The sequence below is a fragment of the Sebastes umbrosus genome, chromosome 19 (genome assembly GCF_015220745.1).
Source record: "Sebastes umbrosus isolate fSebUmb1 chromosome 19, fSebUmb1.pri, whole genome shotgun sequence".
In the NCBI taxonomy this organism is placed as follows: Eukaryota; Metazoa; Chordata; class Actinopteri; order Perciformes; family Sebastidae; genus Sebastes; species Sebastes umbrosus.
In genome coordinates, this window is record NC_051287.1 from 16,503,071 (window position 1) to 16,516,011 (window position 12,941).

Genomic DNA, 12,941 nt, shown 5'->3' on the forward strand with positions numbered 1-12,941 from the left:
ATATATATATATATATATATATATATATATATATATATATGCCTATGTTTATTTATTCATGGACGTCATTTCCAGCTTTCCTAACCACGTATGTTTAAAAGTGTGGCTAATAAAATTACCACACACCTCATATTTAGTTATTAATGTTTCTGATAGATGATGATTTAGTGGGCGTGACTAGTGAGTTTCATTTGGCAGAGAGCGAGCTGTACACGTGCTGCGTCTTGTCCAATGGCCCTGGCAGAACAGCAGAGCAGCGTGGGACTCTGCTGCGATGTTTTTGGATAGGTTTGGCGCTTTTACGCACGGACAAAACAAAATCACAATAAAAAATAATCAAAGCTTTGTAGTTCCCCATGAGCTCTTTCTTCTTTCTTTAGATGCCAAGTGTGCCGTTTGAACTTATGAATGGGCAACGATCAGCTGGCGTGTCTGACGTCATTAATGTCCCTTTCATGCTGCTGTCAATGATCATAGCATATTTTTGGTGTTTTATGAAATATATTTTCAATGAAGCTGTCCAGAATGTTTGACTCTTACAACTTTCCTAAATATTGCTTTGCAGATCTATAAATGACTACCTCCCAGTGCTCACAGCAGGTAAGGTAATTTACGCATTTTGGGTAGCTTTTACGCACAGAACGAATTACTAATTATTATTGTATTGTTGCCTTTTCTTTAATTAAACAAACTAACAGTAGCCTACATGGTTCTCCCTCTTTCCTATAATGTGAGGATGTGGTCTGAGCCATGGAAGAAGCGCAGCTGTTTATGTGCCTTTATAATACAATGATATGAACTCATTCAATACTTTTGAAATTGTCATTCTCATAAATTAAATTCACTCTACTGACAATTTGAAAATGCTGGTTCGTGTTATTCATCTACAACAGTGATTGAGTGATAAAATAATTTATTTTTGTATTAAGTTATTTTTTACTTTCATTCCAAAACCCTAAACGTGCAGCAAAGTATAGCTTAAAACAAAAGTGTGTTTCATGTTGTGACTATAAATAACTTTCAAAGAACAAGTCTAATACAGTACTAATGGCTTTTTCTTTCATTCTTTTCACACCTCATGCTCATCAAAAAGAATCAAGGCTTTGTAGTACTTTGTTCTTTCCTTTGAGGTCCAGTGTGCAGTTTGACTTTTGAATGGACAACGATCAGCTGATGACATTAATGTCCCTTTCATGCTGCTGTCAATTATCACGGCGGATTTTAGACTCGGATGTAGGAAAATCTTTTAATTGAAATCCTCCAAAATTGTTGATTTATACAACTCAACTGAAGATTTATATACAGCGTAAATACCCAGTAATTAAATGGTTGCCATTAGCTCTATAAACACATTGTTCTCCATTCAAAAATAGTCTATTTACAGAAAACAGAAATACAAAAAATATCCTGACATTTTCCTTATTTTATGTTTATTTATTGATAGATAATTATGAATTTATTGAAAATGTTCAAATGTTTTCTCCTGTTCGGTTCCAATTTCATTGTCTTGAATTTTATGTCTTTAGTTTAAACACACATATACTGTCTGCATCTTTATTATTTACTATTTATGGTTATTCTATTTATTATATCTAATTAGCACTGACAATATAAAAAATGTACTTATGGGCATGCGCAATAGACATATTATGCAAAAGTATTAGGTTCCTGTGTACTTTTAAAAAAAGACAAAAATGACAAAATAATCAATACAAATTAACCAGTAATTAAAATGCAACATGGAACTTATTGAGATTTCTTTTTTTCTGCATTTGATTTGTGTCAATTATTGACCTTAACTTGCCCCCTTTGGTTTAGTCTTTCTCCTCTTTGTCCTAACAGGCTCCTAACAGGTTTCCTCATTTCTGATTAACTCCCGTGTTACTTCCCCATTAATCACAGCGCAGTTGTGCAGCTCGTAATCTCCTTAACTAATATTATTGTCATGGCTTCTTATCAAAGGGATCTTTAATATGCATTTCACACCTCTGCACACCACGTTGACCATTTGGTTTCGATACACAACGACCATGTTACATTTAGGTCTTGGATCACACACACACCCTCTGCAACCATCTGCAGAGTGACAGATCTCTTCAGAAGACGTCAGGAGAAGAAGGGGTGTGTGATTATAAAATCCCAGTCTCAGCATCTGACCTGGAGCATTTGGATTCTACCTGTGGAAGAAACAACATCGCATCTTTTGGAATTATGAAGGGACTAGCTGTGGATTTCTCTTTTGCGCTTCTTGTTCTGTTGGGTTTGGTTGTGCGCTTCGACGCACAGCCACCACCTGACGCGCTGCTCCGCGGGATGAGAGTCGTGCAGAGGCAGCAGGCCAGCAGGCTGCCCCTTTACATGATGCAGCTCTACCGGACCATGCTGACCGTGGACCGGGCTAGGACTCCGGCTGCCAGCGTGAGACACACCAGGACGGAGGACAACCCAAGTCTGCATGCCTTGGACTCTGTGATCAGCCTTGTTGCTAAGAGTGAGTACAAGTTTTTTTTTTTTTTTAAAAAGTCATTTTTTTGAATGGAGTTTGGTGTGGCTGTGAAGTTTTTTTCCCCCTATAATAAATATATACAGTGCACATGGGCTATATGTTATTCTAATTAAAGGGGACATATCATGCTCATTTTCAGGTTCATATTTGTATTTTTGGTTTCTACTAGAACATGTTTACATGCTGTAATGTTATAAAAAAACTTTATTTTCCTCATGCTGTCTGCTTGAATATACCTGTATTCACCCTCTGTCTGAAATGCTCCGTTTTAGTACATTTCAATGGAATTGCAACGGAACTGCGTTGCTAGGCAACAGCTTGGGTCCATGTTTATTCCTGTTAGCTGATTTCACTCACGTACACTGAAACAGGAAATAAACTGGGACCTATTTAGAATGTTTACGCTTAAAAAACTTTGAAATGGTCTAAATATTGTAGATTTGTGACATCACAAATGGACAGAAATCCTAACGGCTTGTTTCAAACGCACAGTTTCCGAATACGGGCTGTGTGTATTTCTCTGTGGATTAAGCGTTTTGATACTTTCCCAGTATTTATATATCACTTAAACCTTCTTTATAATATAAAAGACATGAAAATGTCACTTTTTACAATATGGGACCTTTAAAACATAAGGCGCACTCCTTAATTTAATCAGTTGTCTAATCAAACTTGATGAATGCATTTTTACCACTTGTGCAAGTCCCTATTGGGAATAAAAGCTGTGAAGTAATCACATGTTTACAGGTGAGGAATTGGTCTTGCTGGCAAATATTTTGCAAGCCCAAAGTCAAATGACAAGTCACGAATAATGTTGTTAACCAATTTTCTCTACTCGTATTTCTTTCAGGCTGCCAGCACGTTGGCAAAAGGTGGTCGGTCACCTTCGACATGTCCTCCATGTCTGCAAGCGACAACGTCCAACTGGCTGAACTCCGCGTCCGCCTGCCTGTCTTCGCAGAGTCTTCCCGAGCCTCAGTGGACATCTACCACCACTCCAACGGGGACGGGTGCTCCGGCATGCACTGCCCAGAGAACAGGCAGTTCTTGGGCCGCCTGAGCGCTCGTCCCAGTTCGATGGTCTCCCCGTCCTCCTGGAAGGTGTTCAACATGACGGAGATGCTCAGTCGCTGGCTGCTGGGGGAGCACTCGACACAGAGGATGGAGGAGGCTGAGGCTGAGGCGAAGGAGCAGGAGGGGGTCCAACACCCTACAGCAGACCGGGTCATGATGGTGGTCTTCTCGGGGCAGAACTCAAACAGCCGACGGATGCCAACGCTCATTCGCACGGCAAAGCACTCCAAGTACGTGGCGGTGGACTCTGGTTCCAGGCCGAGGAGCCGCAGGTCCAAGAGGCATCAACACACCTGGCAGCAGAGAGTGGCTGGAGCTGCTCCTGCCAGCAAGCCCACGGCGGAGGAGGAGAAGAAGGGTCCTGTCTGCAGGAAGGTGGACATGATGGTGGACTTTTTGAAGCTTGGCTGGAGCGAGTGGATCGTCTATCCCAAACAGTACAACGCCTATCGCTGTGAAGGGAGCTGTCCTACACCAGTAGATGAGACCTTCACCCCAACCAACCATGCATACATGCAGGTAAGACTGAATTCAAGAATTGTATTGTACAGTATTTGCTGCAACGGGACATGATACATCAATACCCTACATGTGTTCTAATCAATGATTTTCTTCTCTTTCTTTCTCCAGAGCCTTCTGAGACTTCGCCACCCAGACAAGGTGCCATGTGTGTCCTGTGTGCCAACACGCCTCGCACCACTTTCCATGTTGTACTTTGAGAACGGGAGGATGGTCATGAGACATCACGAGAACATGGTGGTGGAGGAGTGCGGCTGCCACTGAGCAAAAAGACACCGAAAACCTTTTGGTTAAAGTTTCAGATAGACTGGAGCCACTGAGGCCCAGAAGTGTCTTCAGCCACAGGACTGAGCTGCTCAGAGGCACAAAGTGGACGCATGTCCACTGGCACTTTACAGAGACGTCCAGTTTGACGCTGGGACAGAGGCTGCTGCTACGATGCAAGGCATGAAAGAAGTGAACTATGCTGGACACAGCTTTCTAGATTATGGATTTTAAAAATCAAGAGTTCCAAATTGTTGGTACTTTTTGTAGAAGATTAGGTGATCTAAATTGTGCTTTTGGATTGCAAGTGGATGAGCTACAATTCAGGTTTATAAGGACTGATTATGGTGATAGATTAATCCAGTCAAGATGAAGGAGAACAAGACAAAAGCACAATATGGTCACTGATTAAAGCACTATAGAAGATTCACAAAAACAGTCATACGAACTGTTCTTTTTATGATTGAAGACTGACTTTTTTAATGCCATTGAAAAGATAAATGCAAATGTCATGGTGTATAAGCGCTTTTAACTTTTTTTTAACTTATTGAAATGTTTGGGTCACATTGACCCATATGTATGTTTTCTATGTACAATAATACAATAAATTATTTCTTATCTTGAACAAGGTGTTTGAGGGTTTTTATTACTGTGTTTTAAGCTGCTCATTGGGAAAATAATAATAGACGTTTTTGGAGGAACCTTTTCATAGTTCTAAGAAAATATTTCTAAGAACCCCCCCTTTTTATTGTGTCCGCACTACAAGAACTAGGTATGATCGTAGTTCTTAGAACGCCGTTTTGAGGGACTTTTTAAGCTCCTATTTCAGAGTAGGCACTTTTGTGTACCTACGGTGATTGGTCAAACATATAAGCCAATGCAGCATTGGCAACCGCCATTTTTACAAACCCGTTAGCCGTGTCAACAACAGACAACACAAAACACAAACAACAACTCGTAATGAAAAAGAATGGAAGAAAACGCGGACAAAAGGACCGACAGTGAAGTCCAGAAGTTCAGAAGCACACCCGCTGAGACCTCCTATGTGACCAGTGAGATAACTTCTGTTATGATTTGGCGCTATATAAATAAAATTGAATTGAAAATGTAATATATTTTTAGTTATTTTATATATTTTATTTCAGTTCTACGACTGTTACCTACACAATATGGCTAAATAATAATTTCAGTAATTTATTTGTATAACATTTAATATTTTAAAGACACGTTTAAAGTAATTAAATGAATCAAATCACATAAAATATTAAAGGTTTAATTTCAACAAGACTTTGACTTACTTGTCAAATATTTCACAGGTCATACAAAGTCAAGTGTATTCAAAGTAAAAGAAACAAATTTATGCATCAGTTAGTGTTGTTTGATAACAGAACAACATTTGAACACATATTAAGTATTACAAAAAAAATGCCACATTGTTTTCAGAACGAGTCTGAAAGTGGATTACACTGAGCTCAGTAAGACTACGTAGGCTTCTCATTTTTTACCTTCATCTCCGTAAACAAAAGAGCCATAAAAATGTTGGGAATCACGTTTATTCTTGCAGCCGAATCTCTTCAGATGTCCATTTCAAACTGGTCATCTACAAGAAAAGGAAAGACATTGTAGTTGAGTAGAGGGAAGTAGACAATTAGAGAAACACATGAAAGACTGCAGCTCATCATTTTATATATGCAGATATACGTTTACCTGCGCTATCCGCTCTGTGCAGGCTGTGGTTGGTGCTATTGCTGAGTGTCTGTTCGGGCTGTTTTGCGTCGTTGGTTTTGAGCGGCGTGGTGACTCCTGGGATATCAGGCAGATTGGGAGGCGTACGAGCCAGAGGAGACGTCCGACACTGCAGGAGGAACTTTCTGTCGTAGATGATCCTGGTACCTGCAGGCAGCAACAGCAAAAAAAAACTAAAGTTACTTATTGCAAGTAAAATTTCAAGTGATCAATATTTGCAGCAGCTGTGTTCATATTGTACATTTAGTTTCATGGAAATGTTTCCACTAATACTGACCTTTTTATTTTGGCTATACGCTTGGGTCAATTTGACTTAAAAATAAAATAACATAAAATAAGTTAAAATAAAATGCATCTGCTAACTTTCACATTTTACATTTTTAAGTGGTTTAATGGTGGAAATAAAATAAAATGCAGCAACTAATTTGATCAAATAAAAAAATAATTCAGAAGCTAAAATTGACTTTGCCACTCACTTGTAACTCAAATTAATTTATTTAGGTACAAAATAAAATTCAAATTCTATCTAATATAATAAAATTCTAATTCAATAAAATTCGGCGGCTAATTTTGACATTAAATAATTGTAACTAGTTAAAAGGATAAGAAATGAAGTAAAGTAAAATAAAATAAAATACAATTCAGCTGCTAATCTCAACATTAAACTCTTGTAACTAGTGGGAAAATGATTGAATTAATTAAATTAAATTCAGCAGTTAATATTGACATTTTCACTTGCTTGTAACTCATTTCAACAGGTACAAAATAAAATAAAAATTTAATTTAATTCTATCTAATATAATAAAATTCAAATTAAAGTAAAAATAAATCCAATAGCTAACCTCAACATAAAAGACCTGTAATTAGTTGAAAAGAATAAAACAAAATAAAGTAAAAAAAATAAAAACATATTGTATGAACCACCTCCACAGTATTGTGGAGACCTACTTTTTCTCTGTCAAAGGACTACTTTGTCTTTACTGTATACACACACACGTCCATACATGCCCATGACCAATGACCTAGTTTTTTTTTCATCCATATCAGTGACGTCGAGACACCTTCACTGACCTCATCCAGTTTTATCAGAGTAAATCTGTCCCCATATGCTGCAGGACACAGTATCAGTGAGACTGGACATGTGCACGCTGCGTCAACTTTCTCACAACCACGGAGGAAAAAAAAATATTCTGTTTTACTTCCCAAGGTGTTTAAATAGTAAAATACTGAATAAACGGGTCAAACAACTGGTGAGAGTGAGACTGTCCTTTAGTCGTATAGTCGGTTGTTCTGCGTGCTGAGCCAAAAATTATATACATTTATATCTCTATATATTTAATTTTGTTTTTTGTAGAAAGCTATAATCGTGGTTAGTGGTTGAAATGTTCTCATTTTTATCAGATTCCATGTGTCCACGGAAAAATATGTTGCATTCACAACACGTAAAGTGATTATAAGCTCATTTTCTTCCTCTTTAACATACAGTAACCAGAGTGTCCTAGTGGAGGCAACACCTAGTAAACATGTTGCTGCAGCTCAACAACAGCCAGCTGTACTAACAAAACTATTAATAGGATACGACGCAGTACGCGCCTATATTTGACCATACAGTCGTTGATTGTGTAAGTATTCTACAGCTACACACTGAATTCAGAAGTCTGCCATTCATAACTGACCGATGAATGTTTATCCACATAACAAAACAATGCTCAACAGATCATGGAAGAAGACATACATTCAATTTCTATTGAAATGGAAAATGTTAATTAAGTTTGTACACCTACTTCCCCGTTAGAATAAATGAAGAAATACATCTGCAAAAAGCCACGGAGAAGATGAAATTAATGTATGAAATATTGATTGTATTACTAATTCCACTGGTGTGTTATTTCAGAGATAGGGTCTGGCAAACGTCATGTTGTCTGTCAGTATACAGACAATGAAAGCAGTTCAAAACAGTCACTTTCTATAGAAACCTACAGTGGAATGTAGGAAAACAAGCATGTCTGTAGTGAAAGGACTGTGCAGTTTGCAGACTGCATGATTTGGGAGGCGAGGACGGCTCTAATAAGTTTCCTTTAACTCGGTTATAACTGGTGGTCTTTAGCCTTCAGGAAGCACCAACATTGTCAAACATTAACAGGACGACAGACCACACAACTATAGCCTGGCTCTCAAAAGGGTTTCCTTTACAATGAACTGTTTTTTATGCCACAATAAAGGAATACTATTTATTTTCTCCTCAGTTATCCATTTACTCTTTGTTCTATCTTACTCTTCTGTTCTCTATGTATCACTGGGTGTATACTTTTTTATTTTTTTGCAAATATACTATTGCAAATACTGCATATATTGTGGATGTTTAATTCATGAGTAATTTACAATAAAAGTGAAAAAATAAAATAAAAATAAATAAATAATATATAGTATTATTATTATTATTAATAATGTTATCAATAAATAATAATAATACTAATATTACTAATAATACTAATCAAATAATCATGAGTAATTTGCAATAAAAGTAAAAAAAACAAAAACAACAAATACATAATATTAATAACACTATTATTATTATTATTATTATTATTAATAATGTTATCAATAAATACTAATAATACTAATCAAATAATCATGAGTAATTTGCAATAAAAGTAAAAAAAACAAAAACAACAAATACATAATATTAATAACATTATTATTGTTATTATTATTATTAATAATGTTATCAATAAATAATAATAATACTAATCAAATAATCATGAGTAATTTGCAATAAAAGTACAAAATAAAATAAAAACAAATACATAATATTAATAACATTATTATTATTAATGATATCAATAAATAATAATAATAATAATAATAATAAAATAATAATAATAATTCTTAACTGATCGTAACTTTTCACTTTTATCTCTATAGTGTAACAAAATCAAACACCAAGAGGTACAACCCATCCACTTCAATGTTTGCCTAGATATCACAGCTAACAAACATAGCCTACTACTGTGTGATGTTTGTGTGGAGTATCAGAGTAAAAATATGAGGCAACTTTCTGGGTCATAACTCATATCTCCACCCCACTGCCTCCACTGTCAACTTACCCTTTGCCAGATCTTCTAATTTCCATGTTTACTCTCATTTAACAGACCCATTTTCTTGTCCTTGTGTCTTGTCATTTTATGTGTCCCTTTAACATCAGTCTCCTCTGTTATTACTGCACCTTTTTTGTTAACCCTTTGTTTTTATAATTCCTGATAAGATGTGTTGAAAAAGTGTGTTGAATAGATCCCAGTTACCTCCAGGAGTAGTGCTGAACAGAGTCCCTCCAGGAGTGGTGGAGTAGTCCTGGGGCATGTGGGCAGCATCGTGGATGGTGACCCGTCTGACGGCCGGGATAGCCCGGCTACTGGTGGTCTTTCCTCCCGCTGACATGGCTCACAACACTGGGTCGGATAGTTCAAGTGTGAAGGACGTTATGAAGCTACAGTCAGGACAGCAGCTAAGCTACCTTGTGGTGCCTCCACGTGGTGCGCACACATCCAAAACAACTCCTTCAAAACAACACGTGGAGCGGAGAGCTGTGATTGGCTCAAAACAGGGGGCGTCACAACCACGTGGAGGAAGTAGTTGTTTCCTGATGCAGGCTGCTCTATCGATCACAGATGATCTATATTCAATCTATTATTCAGTCTGAAACAAGAACAGAGTCATAATAAGAACAAGAATATATATTTTTTATGTAATCAAAAAAATATGTGTAGTCATAGTAAACATAGTATATAATAACCCAATAAAATTTCGCACATATGCAGTAAGAATAAATAAATAAATTAATGGATAAATAAATAAATAAATAAATAAATGTGTATGTATGTCAGTCAATTAAAAATATTTAATTATTATATTTTAAAAATATTTAAATATATAATTTAATGATGTTTAAACATATTTTCTGTCATTATCTGTTCAAAATGTACCTTAAAGGGAGATTTGTCAAGTATTTAATACGCTTATCAACGAGAGTGGGCAAATTTGCTTGCTTTTTTGCAAATGTACGTGTATATTTATTATTGGAAATCAATTAACAACACAAAACCATGACAAATATTGTCCTGAAACCCTCACAGGTACTGCATTAAGCATACAAAATATGCTCAAATCATAACATGGCAAACTCAAGCCCAACAGGCAACAACAGCTGTCAGTGTGTCAGTGTGCTGACTTGACTATGACTTGGCCCAAACTGCATGTGATTATCATAAAGTGGGCATGTCTGTAAAGGGGAGATTCGTGGGTACCCAGAGAACCCATTTTCATTCACAAATCTTGAGGTCAGAGGTCAAGGGACCCATTTGAAAATGTCCATGGCAGTTTTTCCTCGCCAAAATTTTGTGTAAGTTTGGAGGAACATGATGACATGGTTGGTACCAATGGATTCCTTACGTTTTCTAGTGTCATATGATACCAGTATCTTCACTGTAACTGAGCCCGCTACAACCTAAAAAGCACAAGTTGCATTAATGCGTTAAAGAAATTAGTGGCGTCAAAACAAACTTGCGTTAACAGCCCTAATACTGTATGTATAATTGAAAACAAATCAGCAAAATCAGAGGGCACCAAATAATTATGAGGATGGCCTCATATGACTTATGTAAATGGAAATTCATATGAAGTTCCCTGGAAAAGACTATAATATACTAATTTCAAGGAAAACGCAGTGTTCAGGTGGTACACTTCCTAATTATTTCAGTCAGTACAGAGCAGCTCATGCAAAATCTGAGATTTGTCTCATGCAAAAAGGTAAAATTGACATGGTTAAGTGTCAACATATATGGAAAATAAATAATAATTAATTGATACCTACTTGGGTTTCAATGGAGCAGTTCTTTCAAAGAAATTCCTCTGTAAATCAACAACTGCTAATAAACTTAAAGTTCCTTTTCAGAACACATCTTAAGAAGATATTAGGATATTTTGGACCCATAAAATAAAGCATTAGATATATGAGATACATATACAGCATCAGTTAAACGTACATTGAATACACAATAGTCCATATAGGAATATTACAGAAAAAAATATACAAAAGGCTGCACTAATATCACTTTTTACAAAAACAGGACACATTGTTTATGTCACATCTTTGTTTATTAATTCTTGTAAATGGTTTGAGCTGGTGTACAGGGTAAGATGATCTATACATATCTTCATGATTGAAAGGCTTGTATACATATTCACGTTTGTTTCTCCTCTCTCCAGGACAATACAAAAGAAAAGAAAACAAGTGGTCATAGCTACGAAGCCTCTACATTCCCCATGATGTGGGCGTTGGCCTACTCTAGATAATGCTTAAAGAACATCCATAACAACTCTATGAGGGTGCATAGCATTCTAATTAAATAGATTTTGTCATATATTTATACATATATTTTCATAAAAACATCTTTTTTTTGTGCATGTGCGCAGTTGCATTCCTTAGGATAGAGTAATATGATATTGCGTTTACATTGTCATGTATCCATTCTAAAGGAGTATAGGTGATCTCTATTCTTTCGCGACAGTTTTAATTTTTTACAACACTTTTTTTTTTTTAAAGTACACCGTCGAAGGTTACACGTCCTCTCGAGTCACAAGTTTGGTAAAAACTTTCTCTCTTCTTCCCCCTGATCCAACAAGGTTTGGAACCACACACACTCACACACACATACAACACAAACATGGTGGAGTTAAATTCATCCTAGTGCACGGGCTCACTAATTCAGAAATTCCAAATTATTATTATTACTCTTATTATCCACCTCAGAGATTTCCATTAAAATACACTTCATACATCATTTCACTCGGTGGCTAAGTGTAAATTTCCTCTGGATCTAAAATTGATCAATATCTTTTAACTGTAAGTTATACAAGAGGATAATGGTTCAGAGTTAAAGTTATAATCCTTAAGATTTTAGTCTTGGTTGATCTGGCGCCACCAGTGGTTACTGGAGGTAACACGTGTGTTTTAAAGAGGACCTATTATGCTTTTGTGCTTTTTCCCTTTCCTTTCTTTCACCAGCCATAGTCTGTTTGGTTAATCCGCATCACCGAGAAATTTATACTTTTGATTAGTTTTCTATCTAGTCTGGTTCAGTTTCACATCACTCAAATTGACAAAATAAATGATCGAATAAAAAAATAATTTGCTGAGGGGCGTTTACGAAAGAGCGAATTTATCTTTTTTGTCTCGAGGGCTGCCACTTCTATCGCAGACTTTTATATATTGCTGTGTTTTCACGTTGACTCTGCACTGATCTACTGTGCGTACGAATCCCTTCTCCAGATTATCTCGAATGACTTTACAAACATCACTATTTCTGTGGACTTTATTTTGCATATTCTGTGTGTTCTCTTCAGCCCAGATGTCAAGCAAACATCAGACTTCTGCAGAACTCCAGGTCCGTCCTCTCCCGCTCATGTTAACCTGTCGTTTAACTGCGTCCATCTCGACAAATGCCTGTGCAGGCAGCCTGCTTTTTGGTTCGTAAAACCACCTCTCGCAAGCGGTCTCGGAATGGTTGTTTTGGTCCTCACTAGATTACGATTACTGCGTTCACAACTGCCCAAACGACCCGCACCAGAGTTTGATTAAAACGGACTAAATGTTGGCTTGTGAAAGTGCCTTTAGTGTGTTATATCGTTTTTGAAAGGTCTTAAAAGGTCTGCAAAGTTATAAAGCCCAAAGCTCCTGAACTTTCTGAAACACCTTGCTTCAAGTCCTGCCTTTTCTTCCGTAACGTGGTGATGTCACCAAGTAACACATTTGCATAATACCTGTCTAGCGGCT

General features: G+C 36.7%; 2 protein-coding genes across 3 annotated transcripts; one reads left to right on the forward strand and one right to left on the reverse strand.

Annotated features, from left to right (window-relative positions):
* The first annotated feature begins 2,001 nt into the window (after window positions 1–2,001).
* On the forward strand, window positions 2,002–4,893 carry LOC119478365 (nodal homolog). Of its 2 annotated transcripts, none has more exons than XM_037753075.1 (3): window positions 2,002–2,491; window positions 3,357–4,099; window positions 4,211–4,893. In XM_037753075.1, exons 1-3 carry the CDS (start codon window positions 2,212–2,214, stop codon window positions 4,361–4,363), a joined length of 1,176 nt encoding a protein of 391 aa, XP_037609003.1. In that variant the 5' UTR covers window positions 2,002–2,211; the 3' UTR covers window positions 4,364–4,893. The 2 variants fall into 2 exon arrangements, with proteins under 2 accessions (XP_037609003.1, XP_037609002.1); XM_037753074.1 differs by lacking the exon at window positions 2,002–2,491 and adding an exon at window positions 3,037–3,253.
* A 727-nt stretch (window positions 4,894–5,620) lies between these two features.
* LOC119477684 (eukaryotic translation initiation factor 4E-binding protein 2-like) lies at window positions 5,621–9,672 on the reverse strand. Its single transcript, XM_037751765.1, has 3 exons — window positions 9,412–9,672; window positions 6,071–6,256; window positions 5,621–5,963 (listed from the first exon to the last, which is right to left on the reverse strand). Exons 1-3 carry the CDS (start codon window positions 9,545–9,547, stop codon window positions 5,938–5,940), a joined length of 348 nt encoding a protein of 115 aa, XP_037607693.1. The 5' UTR covers window positions 9,548–9,672; the 3' UTR covers window positions 5,621–5,937.
* Between the last annotated feature and the right edge of the window lie 3,269 nt (window positions 9,673–12,941).